The following is a 23,264-nucleotide window of genomic DNA, read 5'->3' as shown; positions in this document are numbered from 1 at the left end:
CACTAAAGAGAAGGTCATTTAGAGGCTAAACCACACTCTGTTTCCCTCAAGAGCACTCTATACTAGAATGTCATTCTTCCTCGGTGGAAACAAGCCACCTTTTTAAATAACAAATTTTGTTTTATTCACATATCAGTATGTCTGGACATATTTATTCTCGCTTTATGTTCTGTTGCTACCCTGATTTATACTAATGTTGTATAGTCTTCCTTTCACTCTTCAGCCTAATAACCAGTTTTTATTGTGTTTTGATTTTTCAGTCCCGTCTTTTACCTTCACACCAACAGGTATATATTTGCACTTTTCCCTTGACAGTTCGGCATGTGCCTGTGTGATACTGTGTCACTTTTTCTTTTTCTTCTTTTCTCATACAACTAGGCATAATGTTATATACTAATTATATAGTATCAACAGTATTACATAAGGTGAAGTATCCTTATTGTTATTTTCCTGCTGTCCAAAGGGTGTTTTATTTTCTTTGGAAGACTACATGACATCCTGTAGCCTTCTATGCTGATTTACAGCATGGTTGATTTTTGCTAATTCTGTTGGCCCCCATTATTCTATAGTTGTTCTACTCTTCCAAAATGGTCTGTTGAAGTACAAAGGACTCTGCATAAAGGCAAGCAGCATCCCTTTCTAATAAATCTTAACGGCACATAAATTACCACTTAAATAGAAGGACATATTTTATAATTTGGGAGATGTCTATATGTGTTGTATCCAACTGACAATAAGACTTCCATATTATTGAATTGATAGTAAGACTTTTGGCAGCAAAACAGGGAGCAAAGCAATTGTAGCTTCTCCCTCATGCCAAGCGCTGTGCCCCCCCATCTGCTCTGGAGGGTCCTCTGGAACAGATTTAGGGCATTTGGGACTGGGAGAATCACTGCAAATTGCTTCCTGACAGAAGTGCTATTGTCACTTGAGCAACGCTGTTGAGTACAACTCCATGACTCTCTATATTTCATGAACTTAGTTCTCAGTCATTGCTGAAACCGTTCTTCTTCTTGGTCAGGTTTGAAAGCACTAAGCTGTAGGAACTGACATTAATGTGAAAGCAATGTAATCCTGATGTTCAGTGTAACATGGTATCCTGCCTGACCCTTAGCACTGTTCTTATACGCTGCCCACATTTGTCATACTGAAGCTGAAACACTATAAATTAAATGTTCTCAGTTACTCTTGGATATTTACAAGAATGACCAAAAATAGACATAGTCATCACAGCACAAGGCTGCACAATTGGACTTCCTTTCCCTCTACTCTCTCTGCCTGCTCTGCCCCCATCTGTTTTCCCCAGGTACCATGCCATCACGTGGGTTATAGTGCCATCTAGTGTTCAAAGGCAAGAATGTACTGAAGTCAAGACCTGGGCTGCTCCACCCCCCTCCAGTTCGTTCTTGCCTTCATCTGAGGCTGTTTCTTCTTCCTATTGTAGGTTGTTGTGTGTGTTGTTGAGGGTTAGTGTGTGAGCTTTTTAGTTTGATCTTGCTTGACTAAAGGAGTGCTATAATTAATAGATTATTTCATCCCTCCATTTTAGGTTGCCAGCTCACTTTTGCAACTGACAAGCTTCTCCCTTTGTTTTAAACTATTTGATTATTTTCACCCCCTTTTAGGTTGTTGGCTCGTGGCTGAGACCAGCAAGCCTCTCTCTTTTTCTTCTTTTACAGAGACTCTGCATGGAGCTCGCTGCTGCAGCCCTGCAGATCCCCCCTGCGTTTTGCTACTCGCAAGGTCTTTTTACCCTTTTGCTTTTACCTTGGGTTCAAGGTCTTTTGCTTTTTCACCTTTTACCTTGGGCTTGCTGTTACGGGCCTGATTTTCCCCCTGCCTGTTGAGAGCTCATGGCTGTAGCCTCATCAGGCAACATTTGACCACTGTGTGTGGTTGCCTTTGGCGGTGGGCCTGACTTCTCCCCTCAGGGTCGTTCAGGCTCATAGCTGCAGGCCCGATTCATCCCTTGCCAGTTTGGAGTTCATAGCCGCGGCTCCAAACGGCGGTTTTTGACCACAGCTTGCTGTCTTGGTGGCACTCCTTGCTGATGGGGCCTTTTGGCTGCAGCCCATTTAGCGGCTTTTGCTCACTGCTTTCCTTCTGGGACTCACGGCTGTTCTCCTTTAGCTGTCAGGCGCCTGGGGCTTCTCTCCCCCTGTCGGGCCTTCATTTTCCCCACCCTTTTTCCCGCCATTTGTTGGATGCCATTTTGCCCATCCTTTTTCTTTTGCCGCTTGCCCTTCCACCATTTTGTGTGCATTTTCCCACCCTTTTTGTTGTTAGCCTTCTATCTGCTCCTTTCTTCGTTTGTTCTCTGCTTTGTCCTCTATTGTTTTCTACCCTCTTCCTACTTTAGCTGAAGGCAGGGAGGGTATAGATTGTCTCATTCCAGATAGTTTTTTTGGGGGGAGGGAAGGAGAGAGTGACACAACTAAGAATTTAAAAGTGCATTGGAGCTGTACCGCATCCTCCTATCGTGTGTGTGTACCTGAGCCCCTATTTCATTGTACTCAGCACTAGAAGTGTACTTAGGGCTGTACTGCTCCCTCGTCCGTGAGCGTGTTCCTGTGCTCCCTATTCACACTGCACCCCTGTTCCAATGCCTGTGTTTGACTAAACATACCACACCCCTTAGTCACATGCATGTATAACATGGCAGATGACGCACCAGCAGCAGAACAGCAGTGCACAGTCGCCGCCATGCCTCATCACAAGTCTACTAGGCTCAAGGCTTCTAAGCACCATTCCAAGGCTGTGGCCAAAACTAAACATGCTTCTTCCCAGCTGGCCACTAGATGAGAACGATATGTGTCTTTTCCAACCTTACTGGAAGTACCCTCTACCTGGGACACTGCTAAGGGCAGGAGACTGGTCAGGAGAGATTAACAGCCCTCTTTGAGTCACCTGCTGGGTCATTGGAGGCTTTCCTACTCAGACATCCTTGGACCATCAGACATCCTTAGACCATCAATCCACTTCAATGGCTAGCGCCCAAGCTTCTTGCCAGTCTGAGGCGACTGTCACATCTCTGTCTCAGCAGGTGCAGCCAGTCACTCTGGACCAGGGGTGGCCACTCCGTGGCTCTCCAGATGCTGCTGGACTATAGCTCCCATCATCCCTGACCATGAGCTGTGTTGGCTGAGACTGATGGGAGCTGTAGTTCAGCAGCATCTGGAGAGCCACAGAGTGGCCACCCCTGCTCACCCCTCAGATGGGCACACATGTTCCTCTGCTGGGTTGCAGTTGACTCTGGAATTTGTCTCTCAGATGAAAGATGCCCTGTTGGGTTCTTTTTTGCAAGCACAGTTGCTGCCGCTGGTGAACCCTCTGGCCCAGTCCATGCCAGCCTCTTGGGGAGCGGCTCATACACAACTTCGCACCAGCTCTACAATGCATCACTGCCATCCAGATGAAGCTCGAGCAGTCTCACCAAATCCCTTCGATGTTACCAGAGGCAGAATTGGAGGCGAGATGATGGATTCAGGGGATCAATTGTTCCCACTCGAGGTTGAGGGAGATGAGTGGAGTTGTGAATCAGAGGTGGAGGAGGATACCTCTTACCGCCTGTTTGACAGACTACTTTCCACTATTTTGCAGAACACTGGAAACCCTGGGGCTCCAATCCCCACAGGCTGAACCAACCCGTCCCCCAGTGAAGGGGACCAGAGTTCTGAGAACCCCCAGAGTGTTGGATCATTTTCTTCCTGTTTCAGACCCCATTGATAAGCTGGCTAAAGAGGAATGGCATTGACCACTGTGTGGTCGACAATTTTCAGCCCTGGCTAACAAACACTATGCCTTGGCTTCAGACTTTATGAATCACCTGAATGTTCTGCTCGTGGATGAGCCAATTTTGAGTTTGGTGTCCAGGTCTCCCCTTCCAAAAGAAGGGGACTCCCAGCTCAAGGACCCCTCTGGACGGAGACTCGACTTTGCACTTCACAAAAATCACGAGGCAACTGCCCATTCCATCCAGGCTTCTTGCACAGCTTCAATTTTTACCAGAGCCTCCACGATGTGGCTGGATGAGCTTCTCAATGAACCCAATCCTGACCCCGCCAAACTCAGAAGGGTTCTTGTGAAACTTCACAAGTCAGCTGCATTTCTGGCCAATGCCACCCTGGACGCAACTCAGTTTGCAGTACGGACTCTGGTGGTCGAAGTAGTTGCACAGAGGATACTCTGGCTCCAGCATTGGGATGCAGATACCACAGCCAGAGTCAATCTCTCTACTGCTCCTTATACAGGGACAATGCTTTTTGGAGAAGAGGCCCTCAGAGCAGTTTTGGTAGACCCCAAGGAAAAGCGGAAGCTGATCTTAACCACAAACAAAAAGGAGGACCGAAGGTTATATAGGATATTTGCCCCATACTGTCTGTTTCAGCCATTTTGAGGAACGTTGCCTGGTGGGAGAGGCCACGATTTTCAATTTTCAATCTTCCAAGGGAACTGGGCCCAAACAACAATTCCAGGGCCGTTCTCAGCACCAGAGAAGACAAGGTTCCTCATCCTCATCATCCAGAAGGGGAGCTCATCACTGCAGACAATACAATACATTCCCCTTGGAGGCAGATTACTCCATTATGCAGAACAGTGGCTACATTTGACGATGGACTCTTGGGTCAGGGATCTCATAGGGCAGCCTTTCCCAATCAGTGTGCCTCCAGATGTTGTTGGACCACAACTCCCATCTTTCCTGACCATTGGCAACGCTGGCTGAGGCTGATGGGAATTGTGGTCCATCAACATCTGGAGACACACTGATTGAAAAAGGCTGTCATAGGGCATGGTTATGAAATAGAGTTTTGGTTAATCCCCCCAAACATGTTTCTTGACTACCTTCTGCCCCATTGTCAACAGAGGCAAAGGATAATGGAGGAAGCCATATGACATCTTCTCAAGATAGCGGCCATAGAACCAGTACTGCTGGCTGAATGTTCTGCTGGGATCTATTTTGTCTTGTTTGCGGTTCCCAAGAGAGATCTTTTATGGAGGGTTGTGCTAGACCTCAAGTTTCTCAACAGGTTTGTGAAATACCGGCACTTCAAAATGGAGTCCCTAGCCTCGACAAATAGAAACTCTGCAGGAGGGTGACTTCCTGGCCTCCATCAACCTGAAGGAAGTATATCTTCATGTTCCAATCTGCCTTGCCCACAAATGTTTCCTGAGGTATGGGTTTGGCCAGCAACATTTTCAATATTGGGCCATGCTGTTCGGTCTCTTGTCAGCTCTGAGAGTGTTTATTAAGGGGATGGTCATTCTCATTGCTCATCTCCAGGGGGTCCATATTTATCCTTATCTGGATGACCTTCTGCTCCAGGCAGAATCCAGGGACCAGGCCTTGATTCACGTTCCTCGCACCCTCAAAACCCTGTTGAACCACAGATTCTTGGTCAACATCGAAAAGAGTCACCTAGATCCTGCGCAACGTTTACAGCACTTGGGAACTATGTTAGACACAGCTCAGGCCATAGTTTTTCTATCACCAGAGCAGATTACAGCCTTCAGGGACATGGCATGACTCCTGATGCATTGCTTGACAGCGGATGTGATGTTGCTGGTGAAGGCTCTGGGCATGTTCATACCCACCATTCATATCATATTGTGGGCTTGTCATCATATGTGTCTACTCCAATGGGCCTTGTTGCCATTTCAGTTGGACGTTGCTAATTCCACGCATCAGGAATTTTGTCTACTCCACTCACTGCGCTCTTCCTTCCGGTGGTGGTCTGCAACTCAATCTCCAGGAGGGGACTCCATTCAGAGAGCCAGACAGGACTGTAATTATGACAGATGCCAGTCTAATCAGTTGGGGGCCCCACTGCAACTCCCAATTTGTTCAGGGTACCTGGTCCATGTCGGAGAAGGGTCATAGCATAAACTGGCTGGAGCTAAGGGCGGTCCATCTGGCCCTTGTCATTTCCAGCCAATGTTCCATCTTAGTCACGTGCTGATCCGGGCAAACAACACCTGTGCAAAATCGCACTTGAACCGGCAGGGTGGTACCAGGTCCCAAATCCTCCAAGCAGAGGCTGCCCTGATTTTTGATTGGGCCGAGGGTCATCTGAGCTCCTTGAGGGCAGAACATCACAGTGGGGTTCTGAATGTCACTGCAGACTGGCTCAGCAGACACCAAGCAATTCCAGGAGAGTGGAAACTACATCTGGCAGTGTTTCGTCTCCTCCAACTTCATTTTGGCAACCTGCCAGTGGATCTGTTTGCTTCAAGTCACAACCGTCAGCTGCCCCGGTACTTCTCAAGGTACCTAGAAACAAGTGCGGAATCCGTAGATGCTCTTCTGACCCTTTGGCTGGAGGCCTCCTGTATGCTTTTCCTCCTGGGCAGAACACTGAGGAAGCTTCAGCACGAACAGGCTCAAATGGTTCTTCTAGTTCCCTACTGGTCTCGCCGGCTGTGGTTCTCAGACCTGCTTTCCGTGTCAATCGCAGATCCTTGGAGGCTCCCAATGAGACCAGATCTTCTCTCGCAGGGACCGATCTAGCACCCGGATCCCAACTGGTTGAGTCTGACGGCTTGGAGTTTGCGTGGACACAGCTGACCCGTACAGGTCTATCACAGGAGGTTATTGCACAGTGGCCGAGGGTTTGTAGTCGGGGAGGGGGAGTGGTGGTTATTTATCGAAGGTCCTTGGTTATCACCAGACCCCCACTCTATGAGACCAAGGTGGCAGATTGCATGTACTGGAGGTTGGGACCGAAGGGCAGTCTAGGGATTCTGCTCATGTACCGCCCACCCCGCTGCACGACGGAATCCCTGGCCGAGGTGCTGGGGCTGGTCTCAGATGTGCGGGTGCAGTCCCCAAACCTTTTGGTGTTGGGGGACTTCAACGTGCACTCGGAGGCCAGTCTCACTGGAGCACCTCGGGACTTCTTGGAAACCATAGCTTCCTGGGAGCTGCACCTTATTTCAATGGGCCCCACCCATGTAGCCGGTCATGCACTCGACCTTGTGTTTGTCTCAGGAGAGGAGGGGAGTGGTCTGAAAATTGGGGATACATCCATCACCCCCTTGTCATGGTCAGATCACTACCTGGTGAGGATGGACCTTTCACTGCCGCAAACCCTCTGCGGGGTTGAAGGGCCCATTAAGATGGTCCGCCCCAGGCGTCTGATGGAGCCAGATGGATTCTTGAATGCGCTTGGGGATACTTTGGAGCAAGCAAACAGCCACTCGGCTGAGGCCCTGGTGGAAGGCTGGAATGCTGCGATCACCGGGGCACTGAACCGAGTGGCTCCAAAATGCCCTCTCCCCCTGAACAGAACTCAGATGGCACCGTGGTTTACCCCACGGTTGTGAACTCTGAGGCGGGAGGTGAGACGGCTAGAGCGCCGGTGGCGAAAGTCTTGCTCTGAGGACGATCGAACACTGGTTAGAGCCGCTGCTGCAGCCTATCATGTGGCAATAAGGGCAACAAAAAAGGATTTTTATGCTGCCTCTATTGCATCTGCAGAGTGCTGTCCCAGGAGACTGTTCCAAGTGGTCCGGAGCCTGGTCGGTCCAGTTGCTCCGGTACTGCTGGAACACGATAAGGTCTCCTGTGATGAGTTTGCTGAACACTTTGCGGATAAAATCGATCGTATTAAAAGCGATATTCCGTACACTGTGGATACAGGGAGTGAGCCAGAGGTGATCAGTGTTGCTTCGGTGGTGTGGGATCGGTTTCAGCTTCTTCCCTCTGAGGAAGTGGACAAGGTGCTTTCAACGTTAAAGCCAACCACCTGCCTACTTGATCCTTGCTCTTCGTGGCTCATCATGAGCTGCAAAGATAGACTGGGAGAGAGAATCAAGCTGATGGTAAATGCATCGCTTGAAGAGGGAGTAATGCCATCAGTGCTCAAGGAGGCGATAATAAAACCAATCTTAAAAAAGCCCTCCTTGAACCCTCAAGATCTGAACAACTTTCGCCCAGTCTCAAATGTGCCATTGTTAGGCAAGGCAGTTGAGCGGGTGGTGGCTAAACAGCTGCAAACACACTTGGAAGAAACGGGTTATCTAGATCCATTTCAATCGGGCTTCAGACCAGGACATGGGACTGAAACAGCCTTGGTCGCCTTGGTAGATGATATGAGAAGGGCGTGGGATAGAGGCGAATGCACCTTCCTTGTCCTTTTCGATCTCTCAGTGGCTTTCGATACCGTTGACCACGGTATCCTCTTGGACCACCTGCAGAGGTTAGGTATTGGGGGCACTGTATTGCAGTGGTTCCATTGCTTCCTCTCTGGGAGGTACCAAAGAGTAGCACTGGAGGAGGAGGTCTCAGATCCCTGGCCCCTCATTTGTGGGGTACCACAGGGGTCTATCCTTTCTCCAATGCTTTTTAACATCTATATAAAGCCGCTGGGAGCAATCATCAGGAGATTTGGGCTGCAGTGTCATCAGTATGCGGATGACACACAGCTCTATCTCTCATTTAAATCTTCACCAAGGTTGGCTGTGGAAACCCTGTCCAAATGTCTGGAGTCGGTGAGTGGCTGGATGGGAAGCAATAAGCTGAAGCTGAATCCTGACAAAACCGAGGTGCTGTTTGTGGGAGACAAGGGAAGGTTGGGAGATATAGACCTGGTGCTTAACGGGGTACGACTGCCCCTGAAAGACCAGGTCCGTAGCCTGGGGGTCATTCTTGACTCCCAGCTGTCCATGGAGGCTCAAGTTTTGGCTGTGAGTCGGGCAGCTCTGTATCAACTCCATCTGATACGGAGGCTACGGCCCTACCTTCCCAATCATCTGCTCCCACCTGTGGTACATGCCCTGATCACCATTCGCCTAGACTACTGTAATGCGCTCTACATGGGGTTACCCCTGAAAACGGTTCGGAAGTTACAGCTGGTACAAAATGCAGCGGCACGTCTGATTACAGGCGGCCGCCGTAGAGATCACATCACTCCTGTGTTGAAGGAGTTGCATTGGTTACCGGTTGTGTACCAAGCCCAATTCAAGGTGTCGGTCTTAACCTTTTAAACCCTATACGGTTGTGGCCCAGCTTATTTGAAAGAGCGCCTCCAGCATCGACAGGGATGCCACTCAACAAGATCAGCCTCAGAAGACCTTCTCTGGATCCCACCTGTCAAAACAGCTAGACTGGTGAGGACTCGAGAGAGGGCCTTCTCAATTGTGGCCCCCACCCTATGGAACTCTCTCCCAAATGATCTACGCCATGCCCCGTATATAATGAGCTTCCGCCGGACCCTGAAGACCTGGTTTTTTTAGGCAGGCTTTTGGAATGGGCTAGTTTTACTGTGTTTTTAAATTTTTAACTGTTTTATATACTGTTTTATCGTGTACATCGCCCAGAGTGGCTGGTTATCCAGCCAGATGGGCGACTAACAAATCTCATAATAAATGAATAAATAAATAAATATTGATACCATTCTGGCATCTAGAAGGCTGTTGACAAATCGCATCTACCAGAGTACATGGTCTGCTTTTTCTGACTAGTGTGCTTCCCAGACTCTGTGACCTTTGCAAGCCACTGTCCAACAAGTCTTACAGTTTTTTCAGAGGTCTGAAGATGGGATTGAAAGCCAACACTTTGCGTTGCCAGGCTTCCACTATATCTTCAATTTTGTCTGTTAACCCTGCAAGTGTTCCCATGGACCTGCTGATTAAACATTTTTTAAAGGGAGTTGCTTCCCTCTCTCTAGCAGTCTGTCACCTTTTTCCATCCTGGAGTTTACCGAAGGTGCTGCAGGCATTGCAGTGCCCTCCTTTTGAGCCCCTCAGGATGGTGCCTTTGCGACTGCTTTCCTTCAAGGTTTTTTTTCTGGTGGCTGTCACTTCAGCGAGAAGAGTGTCAGAGTTGGGAGCATTGTCATTGGCCCGCCATCTCTGCGTATTTCATAAGGACTCAGTTGTATTATGTCCTGATCTGTCATTTCAACCCAAAGTAAGCTCTGTGTTCCATTGCAATCAGGACATTGTACTTCCATCATTCTGCTCTAATCCCGTTCATCCACTTGAGAAAGCTTGGCACTCTTTAGATGTTTGCAGAGCCCTCAAGATTTAATTGTTTCATGCCCAGGACATAAGGCTAACAGATCCCTTGCTTGTATCCTTAAACCCAAGGACACTGGGGAATAAAGTTACTAAATCCACCTTGTCATGTTGGTTGCACACCTGCATTGCCCTGGCCTGTGAGTTGCTTAAGCTTCCAGTGCCTTGCAACATTACGGCACACTTGACTAGATCGGCAGCCACTATGGCTGCGTTCACAACCAATGCACCTCTTGCAGATTTGCAGAGTGGCGATATGATCTACCTCAGATTCATTTATCAGGCATTATAAGATAGACCACTACGCCTCTACCAATGCCTCTTTCGGGAGGCGTGTTCTGCAACTGATTGTTTTTCCTATGTAGGGAGCGGGTGGTCCCTCCCTACTGGGGTTGCTTTGGTATATCCCACATGATGGCGTGTTACCTGGGGAAAACGGACCATTGGTCTCACCTGAAATATGGTTTTCCCAGGTATCATGCCATCACGGACCTCCCTATTGGAGGCTGCCTGGGTGTATTGCACTGTATCATTTTTTCTTACATGTTTTACTAGTAAGGATATAATTTTAATAAATTTATAATGTGTGGATGAGTCAAGACTTTGGTGTATATGTTCTGGATGTTGCTACTCCTTCATTTGGGCAGTTGCCCTTATTTTCCTTGCTGTTTTGCCTGTTCTATTTGTTGTTGCTGGTCAGATATCTCACTTCAGTCTCGTCACAAATGAACTGGAGTGGGGGAGTGGAGCAGCCCAGGTCTTAACTTCAGTATGTTCTTGCCTTCAGATGCTAGCTGGTGCTATAACCCATGTGATGGCATGATACCTGAGAAAACAACCTTGCAGGTGAAACCAGCAGTTCATTCTGATGTTCCACCAACTCTCCAGAGCATATCTTGAAGGGCAGGCATGCAATGAGAAAGAGAGGAAGTTCCGCTGTACAGACAGAACTCCTTGCACTGACAGGACAGCTTCGCTGGAGACAATCCCAATAATCCCCTGCATTGTTAAGTAAAGGCCAAACTCCATTATAAGCATTACTCTGCAGAAGGTTGTAATGCTTAACAATCTTAGCAAGTAAACAGGCATGATTTAGCACTATAATAGACTACACAATCCATACACAAATTATTTTGTTACGTGTCACATTTAAATAATATTACTGATGGAGAATGAAAATTATTCCAAATTCTCTAAATAAAAAGTTAGAATGGATTCTTTCAGGTTTATAAAAAAATTGTAATTCTCTTAAGTTATTTCAGTGTTCAAAATTGTTTTGCTCCTTGCTTCCCATTCGCTTTCAACCTAATATTAATCTGAAACCTTTTCCAGTATTGATCTAAACTTTCTCAGATTTTTTTTCTTGTATAGAATCCATGTTTTCATCTCTGGGTTCTACAGAGAAAACAAAAGTCCATAAATCTATGTACATGATTACTGTTGCTAATTTTAACATGTTTAGACTTTGTGTCAGATTTTTAGAACTGTGAAGACTAAAATCTTTGAATCAATACTTGGCACAGTGATAGCTGCACAATAGACAACAGGAAAACTTGACAAGGACTGATTTGAAATGCAGACTGTATTTAAAATATAAAACTTTCTATTTCATAATTCAGAATCCAAGTAGTTTAGTTCCACTGAATTTGAATGGTAACAGGCCCTCATCTTTAGCAACACTTTCAGCACAAGGCCTACGTACCATTGGCTGCTACATTTTAATCCTGTTATTGTAATCGCTGCAAGCGGTTATCTCTGCCTTGCAGACCCCCTCTTTGGAGTTCTAAGGAGCAGAATTTGGCTGGCTTTTAAAACACATTCCTAGTTTGGGAAATGCATAGCTGTGGAATCCATCGTCATTTGCACTGAGGTTAATTTTCTTAAACCTTTGCTTGTGGTAGTTAAAGTACAGCAAGTTTATTTGGGCCTGGACCTGTTTAAAAATACATTTTCAGACACGATTCTTTCTGAAATCATTCCCTAAATATACATATATTTAGAAATATATGGAAGCATTTGTCTATCATATTTCACATTCCATTTTGTGAAATACAATACACACATCAGAAAATATTGCCTTAAATCAAGCTTTGATTTTTGCTTTGTTAAAAAAATAAGCAACTAAAACTACAGTGGTTTTTAGTTGGCACTATGGTAGCACAGGAATTGCTATCAAAATAGTAATCTAGGGACAGGAAAATAAATAAAAACAAAGTTACCTGTCTAGGATTAAATATAAGCACATTCAGAGAATTAGCTTAACCACTATATGTTTTCATTTTATATTTTAGTAACATATCAAAGAGGAGGAGAAGCCGTAAGCAGCGGAGGCAGGTAATAATGTTTGTCTTGTTTCCTACATATAATCCAAAATATAGAATGAACTGCAGCATTTTCAGTTTAGCTACTTTGGATATGGGCAAAAATGCGTATCTGAATAGAAACAGCAGATGGAGCACTCTGACTTCAAACTACAAGTCTTGCTGATAGTGGGGATAATTAGAGAGAGTTACAGTAGCTAAATTGAGACATTTAAGTAGATTAAATGTAGTAATGAGAGCAAAATAAAAATTGGACACAATGCTAACACAACAGTTGCCTATTAGGTGATTTTTAAATGGAATAGTGACCATTACCAGATGGAAATTGTAAATTAAAAGTACAGATAAATACTGGTTATGAGAAATACAATTCTATATTTAGAATACAACTAAGTGTTAAGTTAATTAACCAAAACTGGTAATAATGCTTGTCTTGGACAAATGCCACTTGTGTTTCATTGACATTGGCATCACTGCAGTTACCTGGATGGCTTTGGGTGGCCGTGAGGTTGCGCAGAGGCAATCTAGCAGTCACACTGGTGTGTTTGTGCAACCCTGACCTCATCCCTGTTTTTTCCCACCCCAGCACCATCCAGGTAACTGCAGCAGCACTGGTGTCAGGAGGGTGGTTCCACTCCACCATACTGGCTGCGCCATGCCATGCTTGCATCATTTCATGGAGACAGTTTTATGTACACAGGCATAAAACTGCTGTCATATCAAACAGAAGCCAGGCTATAGAGATGATGGCTCAGAGCTGCAATCTTGTATAGCAATTGCAGTCAAAGAAGAAAGAAAAGGTATGTGAGATAGAATGCTAGGATTAGCAAATAGGCCAAACAGTGGATTGTAATTCTTCTTTAAGTGTCTACAAAAATCTAAAAAAAGATGTTCAGTGTATCTTGTATGTAAACAAGGGACCAAAGTATTGTACATCTCTGAAATTGACACCTATTACCACTTCCAGGACTATAGAACATCTGTCCCTATATTCATAATGGTGTGATTCAGACATAACAGCAAACCATGTTTATTTGCTATATGAATGAGCCTTGCGCTTACGTACTTGCTCCTTTACCAATTAATACTCCCTCTGTTTCTGCAGCAAACTGTATGGTGATAAAATTTTGGATATATCTTATTAGGAAGGCATCTCCCCTAAAATGGGGCCTGCTGCTCTGATGTGTATGTGTGTGCACGTGCTTTTCTTTTGTTTCCTCCCTTTTTAATATCATTATGAATCATCATCATTATTATGTTGCTTTCCTTGCAAAACAACCACTTCACTTACAATAAACATTAAAACCAATTATAACAACTCCATTAGAAACCACAAAACAACCAAAAATATGTCTTATAAGACCTGCCACATTAAAAGATGCTGCTGATACATGAAGCCCCTCAAATTAAGGGCCAAAAGCCCAGGTAAAAAGAAAGGTTTTTGCCTGTGCTTAAAAATAGATAATGATGGTGCCTGGTGCACCTCCTTGGAGAGAGCATTTCGCAAGTGGGTGCCACTACCGAAAAGGCCTGTTGTTGTGTTGCCACGGAGAAGAGCTTCAGATGAAGCATGCAGGGTCCAGATTGGTTCATGTGGGGAGAGGTGGCCCTTGAGGTATTGGGATTCTGAGCCTTATAAGGCTTTATAGGTCAAAACCAGCACTTTGACTTGAGCGTGGAAACTGATTGGTAGCCAGTGCAGTCGTGCCAGAATAGGTGTTATATGTTGTGACCGTCCTGCCCCAGTCAACAATCCGGTTGCCAAATTCTACACCAACTGCAGTTTCCAAACAATCTTCAAAGGGCAGCCTCATGTATAGTGCATTGCAGTGATCCAACCTAGAGGTTACGGGAGTGCAGAAAACTGAAGTTATGCTGTCACCTGGTGCAGCAGTGGAAGCTTTTCTCCTCCTCCTCCCACTGTTTCACTATTACCTTTCACTATGGCTGGCTAATATTTTAGGAAGGCTGCATGAGAGGGAAATGAAGTCTTAAACAGTAAAAAAGAAAAAAAGAAGCTTTTGTTGCTGCAGCAGGCAGCATTTTTAAAAGGAAAAAAAGGGAAGGGAAGGGAAGTTCTTATCCCACAAAACCAGCTGAATTGTTTCAGCCTCCACATCCCCTGAAATCACAGCCGTTCCCAAATAACAAACACTCCCACCCTTTTTAACTACCTACATGCTAAGACTGTAAACTAGGTTTTTTGGTTTAATTTACAGGACAAGCACAAACCATAGTAACGCCTGTTCAATATAACACCAAACTGTAGTTTCCTCACAGACTACAAAAGGAATGGGAAATTCACAGGGAAGTGGGGAGGGAGTGCACAAGGCCAAAGTTCACTCTAAGCTTTTGCACAGATTGCCAAACCAGTTGGATGTTGCATGTGAACAGAGCCTATTTGAGTTAATGCTGTTGTTCCATGGGTCTAGAATCAAGACAGTTGCAAAGGGAACATTTTGCACCATCCTATACGTACACCTGTCACACAGAGGGAATAGAATTGGAGATGCTATGTCTACATAAAGTACAATAGTTTATTGGCAGCTGTATTTTCTGATCAAATTTTGTATTTTTCCAAGTGATATATTCTGAAAACATTTTTAACTATTGGTTGATTCCAGTTCACTGAACATAATATACTTTGCATAATGAGAAACACATTTGTTCAATATTTATAGCTATTATTTTTCTTATCAAGCCTACTTTGAGAGTTCTCTGTGAAGAATAACAAGCATTTTGCCAACTGTCTTATCTTGGTTCAATGGAGACTACTCAGAGAGGCAGGATCAGGATATCACCATGAATTTAACAGTAGGCAACAGAGAAGGTGAAAGTGCGAATTTAGGAGGAAAATTTCCATATCTGTACAGAAGTGGTTTTTTTCTGCCTTGAGGGCAATAAGGAAAGGAAGTGGGAAACCTGATATATTGTAATGGGTAATGGAGGAAGAGATCTTAAGGTGGCTATACATGAACAAAGGGATATTAAAGGGAAGGTCCATTGTGAAACTGCTGAATTGCAATTCATCAACTCTTGTTGTTTCCTTTCCCATTACAGATGTTAATTAACTCAGCATTGCCAAATTAATTATTTTATCACCTATCACTGCTCTTGTAAAGCATCATTGTGCATATTTTGCATATAGTCTACCTCTATTTGGTGAGGGTGATGCAAGAAATGTAGTTTTCCAATCTCAGCTAATGTGTCATGAGACATTTAAAAGTTCTTAGTAGCCAAAACACCTGGAGTTTCTTTCCAGAAGTTTTGGTAACTCCAGTTAAATCTAGATTTTATCACATATCACAAAGCCATATACAGGATTCTCCTTTTTTCTTCTCTGAGAATGCACTATATTTCTTCACAGTCATTCTTGCTATTTACTTTAAGCTTAGTTCACTCTTTCCCTACAGATTTTAGATTAAAACATTATAGTTTGTGATAATCACCAAAGACATTAATCTCAATTTAAGATATATGCCATCTCTCGTGTTTGTTCACTGTCTGTAATCTTATGGACAAAGAACCTTATTCTGTTTTGATTATATCATTTGCATATCAAAAAGTGTGTTTACCATATCTTCACGATTCCAAGAATCCCTCAAGTTTCTGCTTTTAGTGTTACAACCAAGCAGTATCATTAGTGTTCACTTTAACAGGAAGTGGAATGGGCCCAAATGTGTCGATAGTCAAATCTCTCTAGATTTCAATTCCAACTAAACAGATACCTCTTGGGATGCTATATCTGTCTGGAAGATGAATGTTTCTGTCTCTTAATAGTCTGCTACAACGCTCTTCTCTTCCGTTTGTCTTTTGGTTGGAGAGGACAGAGTCATCTCATCCCTACGGAACTGAGAGCTCTCCCACCTGTTTTTGCTGTTTACTAACACTGGCTTAGCACTAGCAAAATCAATTAGAAATTAGTATTAGCAATAAACACTGTGGAAAGTGACTGAAAATTATTATTTATGGCCAATAGCACAAAATGCTTCACAAGTATCCTTTGGACATATTTTTATCACAGATATCTCCCTTTCTCTTGAAAACTTGGCAACACACATAATTTACATGACACTTGCTATTCTAGCAATTGTGCTTTCTAACTTGTGTCCATGAAAACCTTCTCTTTCTGATCTGATGGAATTAGAAAGCTGCTTTTCCTGACCTTTGACCTTATCATCTAGTTTTTCATTTTCTACAGGCAAATTCTAGTTTCTTCAGGAAAGAAAATCAGACATGCCATAGTTCTTGCAGATAACAGCAAGAGATGGCATACTAGCTCAAATGCCACAGTATACAGCTTCATTTCCCACCAAATATAAGTAACAAATAGTTTTATGTTCTGTAATGTATGCTTGCTAAAGCCTGTAGTTATAACTATGGGACTCATAGTAAGCATTTACCTATGGAAACTTACTTTTTCAGTTCCTTGAAGGAAGGAAATGTAGAAGTACAAAGAGAAAGAGACTGAGTATACAGTAGGTACAGATGGGTCAAGAGAATTCTAGTTCTATTTTAAAGATTTCTCCTACCACAAGATACTTTGTTTTTATTTGCTGAAAACTGTATTTATTTATTTAAGAAGGGTGGGGTACATTTTCTAGTTCATTGTACATTCCTTTTCATAATAGTAATCACTTCACATTTATAATAAAAGAAATGCAAATGTCCAATTATTTATTTTGTTTGTTATCCTGTGCAACAGAAGTGCATGTGTTAAACTGGGAGAAAGGAGAAAGAGGAAACTTAAAAAAAAACTTTCTGAATGTTTAAGCTTTTGTCAGTTGTGTATTAGATCCTTTGCAAGTAGCTACTGATGCAACTCAATGTGAAACATAAAAGGATTAACATAAATATGACTAAGCATCAATATTTTTTGGTAATAATTTGTTTATACCATAAATAATCAGTTCCATCACAAACACATATATTTCCAGACCTACCTTTTAGTTTCCACCACTTCAACTTACTTTAATGCAGGGGTTGGTCTTAAAACGTGGACCTTTTTGAGGTTGAGGACCACATTCACTCAGAGGAAAGTGGATGGGGTCTGTTTATTGAAGGTGGGTGGGGCAAAGTTAAAAGTGGATTGGAATAGCCCATTCTCTCGAGTACTAGGGGCTAGATTAGAGAGGCCTGGAGAGCTGCTTTCAGCCCTTGGGCCTGAGGTGGAGGGAAGGGGTGGATTTTTGCAACATGGTATAGGGAGAAATAACATGACCTGGCAATACATTCTGGTTCAAGGTTCTGGTTGTAGTGTACAAAGCCCTATACAGCTTGGGACCATGATACCTGAAAGATTGTCTTACCCCTTATATATCCAGTCAATCACTCCATTCTGCAGGTGAGGGCCTCCTGCAGATACCATCTTATCAGGAGGTTCGTTCCGCACAACATAGGAAATGGACCTTTAGTGTTGTGGCACCTACCCTTTAGAATTCTCTTCCCTTAAATATGAGACAGATGCCCGCTCTGTTATCTTTTTGGCACCTATTGAACGCCTTCATCTTTCAACAAGACTTTTCAGTAGAGACCTTATCTCAGTCTGTGTCTGTGTTGGAATTGCTTTTTAAGATATTTTTAAAGCTTTTTTTAAAAGATTTTTTGTTTTAATGTTTTTAAAGCTGTTTTATTTTAATATTCTTTAATGTCTTTTTTATGGTGTTTTACAGTGTTTTTAGTGTTTTTGTTTGCCGCTCTGGGCTCCTACTGGGAAGAAGGGTGGGGTGTAAATTTAATAAATAATAATAATAACAGGTTATGGGAGAACCAAAGAGAGATAGGAATAAAAAAATAAAGATTTCATAGATGTTGTTGGTTTAAAATAATATGTAAAGAATAATTGAAACTGAAATATTTAAAGCATATAATTTATTGCAATTACAGAATGATACACATATGCTATTTTTAATCACCTTTCTACCTCATGGGACTAAGGCAGAGTACATTTTTTTAAAACCAGAACCCATAAGAAACAATAGAGAAATAGTAAAATATGTGAATTTGGTATGTATTTCTACAACTCATTTGTAAAATGCCTAAGAACTTTAAAAAGCCTCTTCATCTGAATTATAAAAGATGGCCTGATGGATGTCCATACAAATCTGCAGCAGCATCACAGAGGAATCTCTGTTTCTCACCTAAAAGCTATTACAAGTTGCAGTTAGGGGGCCCAGAACAGCACTTTTCTATCAGAACTCAAGAACAAGGAGACTCATATAGCCAGCACATGGATGCTACTTTAAAGGATTTTCTCTGTGAGCTCTTTTAATTTAGCCACTGATCATGTTTGTAAGATCACTAAGAAATCTAAGTGAATTTGCAACACACCACTGCAAATTTTTCTTTTTTAAAAAATGGACAACTTTTGATCATTAATAACTCTGTGTTTTGAAGGCCAGGACTTTTAAACATCAATGAACCTGCCACTCAGCCATGGCTTGCAGATACATGGCCTAACACTGGGAATAATCACAATGACTGCTCCATCAACTGCTGTACATCAAGCAATGGAAACAGTGACAGCAACCTCACTACATATAGTCGGCCAGGTAAATGTTTTTTTTCCTAAAAGGACTTCATTTGAACTTAACTTGTATTACTTCCTGTTTATTTGTTTCCTTCCTATTTGTTTATTTACTCCCTATATAGTTTGGGCCTGCCACTGTCCAAAGTTATCCCATTGTCATTTATTATTATTCTTTTACCCACAGCAGATACACACACTGAGATTCTTTGAGAGAGTTCCTTACTCCTGTCGAAGTACGGTAGTGAGAAACTTGGCTTCCTTGGATGCCTAATTACAGACTTACTTATCCTGGACTGTATTAATTCTTATACTCGATCCCATGCAGTATTTAAAGTGACAGCAGATATCCTACGTACCCCTGAATCTTTTGGGGAAATGCCTCAAAAACCTCTATTTCTATGCCTCATTTCTTCTATTTTATGAGCTGTTACCCTCAGCGCTGTCTCACCCAAATTCCACTCCCGGGCACAAACTTGTCTCTGCATATTCCAGGAGAACTAGTTACTTCCTTTTCGTTCTAGCAGTTAGTTTTATTTGTGGAATGAAATGATGGCTGAATCACTGTAAGCTAGTACTACTTCAAGTGGAATGCACAGTGATATGCTATAAGTAGGTCTTCAAGTACAAATGCCTCTTACCTACCTACCTACCTATCTACCTATCTATCTATCTATCTATCTAAGGAGCTCAAGGTGGCATAGAAACATAGTTCTCCCCCTTCCAATTTTATCCTCACAACAATTCTGGGAGGTAGCTTAGGCTGAGAGACAGTGACTGGTCCAAGGTCGCCCGTGAGTTTGATGGCTGAGCAGGGACTTGAACCCTGCTCTCCCAGGTCCCAGTCCAACACTCTGCGCTACAGCACACTCACTGTCTTAAGTCAACAACTGTACTTAGCTATAAATTTAAGATCAGTGAGCAGATTTTGCTATTAAAGGCCTTGGGGAAAGAGATGATTTGGACATCACCTGTGTGAAAAAGAAAATGGAAAGTAAAGTATGGGACCTTCATATGGAGGTATACCTTATAGCTTTAGACCCATGGAACTAAGTTGTTGTTTTACTACAGCTCAAGTTCTGATTTAACTTCTGTTTACCTAAATCATATTGTTACAAATCCATTTGTTTCAGAAAGCCAAATCGTATAGTTGTGGACAAAAAACACTTAAAGTCTAAAAATATGTCTTATAAGTGAACACAATTTTCTCTTTTCCCTTCCTGCTGTGGTTAGCTGATTGTATAGCAAATTACAACAATCAGCTGGAGAACAAGCAAACAAACCTGATGCTTCCTGAGTCAACAGTTTATGGTGATGTAGACTTAAGCAACAAAATCAATGAAATGAAAACCTTCAACAGCCCAAATCTAAAAGATGGAAGATTTGTCAGCCAACCAGGTCAGCCTACACCTTATGCCACCACTCAGCTCATCCAGTCAAATATCAGCAATAATGTTAACAGTGGCAGTAGTGATTCAAATGAAAAGCACTGGAAGCCATCGGCACAGCAGAAACAAGAAGCTGCACCAAATCAATACAACATTATGGAACAAAACAAATTAAACAAAGGTACATAATTTTACATATTATTTTTCTACTGTATACACTGAAGAATCCATAAAGTTCTTCTTTCAGGTTCTCAGCTTGTGTAAACGAAAAGGACTACATATATTTCAATCTGTCCTAAATAATTTGAGACCATGTCCAGATCTGATAATTGGTTACTGCAGTGTAGAACTTGTCGGGATGAACAATCTAAGCTGCTTTGTAGATTCCCAATTAACAGTGTCAAAGAGTTAATTAGCAGTACAATAATCTGCAGAGACTGAATTTATTCTAACAAATAAGCAGCTGTATCTTAAAAGAGAATTAAGTAAAATACATTTTCATATGGCTTTGAAGTTAAATTTAATAACAAATGAGTAATTGGCTGTATTGAGACATCTTTAATTCATAAAGCAGATACAATGTACATACACTGCAGTCCAATTTTAAAATAGGTCATCCCATTCTTCTAGTGGTGAATGGAGTGTAATTAAACCTACATATCCCTGTAAATGACTGGAATGTTGCTTATAAAAATCTGTAAGATTATATTTTGGGTTTTGCTAAAAATGGAAACAAACTGATCTGATTAATTTTAGCCCTATTCTTCACATTCACCATCTTGCTGTCAGTTCTGGACTAAAATTGTTGCTTTGTATGTATAACCTTAAAATGAATTGATTTCAGTGTTAGTTTGGAACATAAGAATGTGCTTTCTGGCCTTAAGGGCACATTTTTCTAATGTAGTGTGTGGGCTACAGAAAACGAAGTGATGCTATTTCTTGCTAGTCCTTCAGGCTACCATGCAGCTTGCTTTAATAACCTGATTTGCAAAAAGCTATCCCTAGGAGCTGGCCCTGTTCTATCTTTGAACTTTCTGAGCACATTGTTGTAGTTCTCATGGTCACCTAGTGATATTGAAAAGGTAAAGGACATGTTCCATTACAAAAGGTTGATTCAATCTATTTACTACCTGACCTACTTATCTGCAGAACGGTTCAAAGGCCACATAAATCTGACATGAATGTATAGCTGTTTGTTTTAACAGTGACAGTTTTTAATTATATTTTTGCCTTGCATTTTTCTGCATGTTTAATGGGATTTTTTGTTTCAGAATTTAGGATTTTCAAATCTGGGGCAAAATCTTTCTAATTAATTAAAACAGGCTTTTTGAGTGCTTGTATATATACATGGATATGTGTATGTATATATGTGTGTGGTCGGTATAATACTGTGAACATTATAGCTGCTTAACTCATTGACTGTTTACAGTTCTATGTACCTATTGTAGAGGGCTGATTTGTTTTTGCTGTGTTGTTGTTCTTGTTATTTAAACTTATATCCTGCCCTTCCTCCCAGAAGGAGCCCAGGGCAGCAAATGGATGTGAAATGCAAGACAATGAAATGTAAGAAGACTGGGCAAATGTTAGACAAAATGTTCCAATGTGGGATTTACCATTTTGACCTCTTTTCCTTTTTCAGTGCTTTACACTATCATTAAGGAAGTGTTTCTGTAACAAACACAAACTGGATTCTATGCATTGGGTTTTTTAATAGATCAATATTCTCACATTGGCTTTCTTGTTTTCAAAGCCAAAACTCTTTCTTGACAATTTACCTCTAGCCTCTGTAACGAGAAATAACCATTTTGATGAGTTCTGTAGAGTGCTTTATCATTCTTATTTCATGTCCAATGGCTCTGTTTGTGATATTCTTTTATTTGTTCCATGAAATGAAAATCAACTCCTGGTAATATTCCTGTATATTACAGCTATTTCATCATTAAACATGCATTGTATTATCTGATTGATATTCTACCCATCTATAAAAGTAACATATATTTTTCACACCTTGAATTCTTAAAATAATAATTACTATAATTTAATTATTTTTTCAATCCAGAACTTTAGGGAGTGAATACCATACTCTCCTTCACTGTAACTAATGAGGAAGAATGTCTCATACAGCAGATGTTTTTGCAAGTGGAGATCTTTGTAGGCCTGATGCATTTATTATTTTTTATTCTTTTATAGGGAATATTGGGAGGCCTAAGAAACTACTCTCTGCAGTACATAGAGACATAGAAGAAAGCAGGCATATATAACTATATAAATGAAACATTGATCCAATCCAATCTGTCGCTATTTACACCCTCTCTCTTGATCTTTAACACCTATACTTTTTATTTTTATTTAAATATTCATAGGACTTATATGCCATTCACTCTGAAAATACCCATATCTGTTTACAACAATCATAATAAATCCCAGTTGTATCCTGTATTTGCCTTTTTTTTCCTTTTGTGCATGCAACTGGACAGATTGGCTTCTATTAGTGGATTATATCAATTTACGGCAGGTGAACCTCTGCCCTAAGCAAACCTGGGGAAATCTAGCCCAGGTTGAACCTTGTGGGGTTACATTCTGGTCTAATGCTCTGCATGAATCTGAGCTTCACCATGAATAAGCTCATATACTTCATACACATAATCTCTGTTCAGTTTCCTGATAATAGGTATGAAAAAAATTAAATAGAACAGGCTAGCAAAGGACCACCCCCTTTAAAAAAATCCAGGTAAAGAGAAAAGAGAAATTTTAGTCTGCATTCTGGTAACCTGGAAGTCAAAAAAAATTATTTGAGGGAAATATAACTTTATTTTATTATACCTTTAGATTACCGAGTAAATGATAATGCCCCAACCATCCCATATAACCAAACCTACGATCAGAACACAGGAGGGTCCTACAACAGTTCAGATCGAGGAAGCAGCACATCTGGTGAGTGTGAACTAGTGCTGTAGCTGATCTCCAATTTCCTGAATGTCTCCCCCCCCCCAAAAAAAAGTCTTTTGCAGGACA

At 42.2% G+C, this 23,264-nt stretch overlaps 1 protein-coding gene across 9 annotated transcripts in view; it reads left to right on the top strand.

Annotated features, from left to right (window-relative positions):
* ROBO1 (roundabout guidance receptor 1) overlaps nucleotides 1-23,264 on the top strand; it is a 1,232,929-nt gene that overhangs the window by 1,159,464 nt on the left and 50,201 nt on the right. For 8 of the 9 annotated variants that reach the window (XM_061627948.1, XM_061627945.1, XM_061627951.1 and 5 more), the window contains 5 exons: nucleotides 261-287; nucleotides 12,306-12,348; nucleotides 18,732-18,886; nucleotides 20,095-20,430; nucleotides 23,079-23,183. In XM_061627948.1, coding sequence (XP_061483932.1) covers nucleotides 261-287; nucleotides 12,306-12,348; nucleotides 18,732-18,886; nucleotides 20,095-20,430; nucleotides 23,079-23,183 — 666 coding nt within the window. The remainder of the gene's footprint in view (nucleotides 1-260; nucleotides 288-12,305; nucleotides 12,349-18,731; nucleotides 18,887-20,094; nucleotides 20,431-23,078; nucleotides 23,184-23,264) is intronic. The other variant, XM_061627952.1, reaches the window with a different exon arrangement.

This window comes from Rhineura floridana, chromosome 5, assembly GCF_030035675.1.
Source record: "Rhineura floridana isolate rRhiFlo1 chromosome 5, rRhiFlo1.hap2, whole genome shotgun sequence".
Lineage (NCBI taxonomy): Eukaryota > Metazoa > Chordata > Lepidosauria > Squamata > Rhineuridae > Rhineura > Rhineura floridana.
This window is presented reverse-complemented; position numbering and strand designations above follow the sequence as displayed.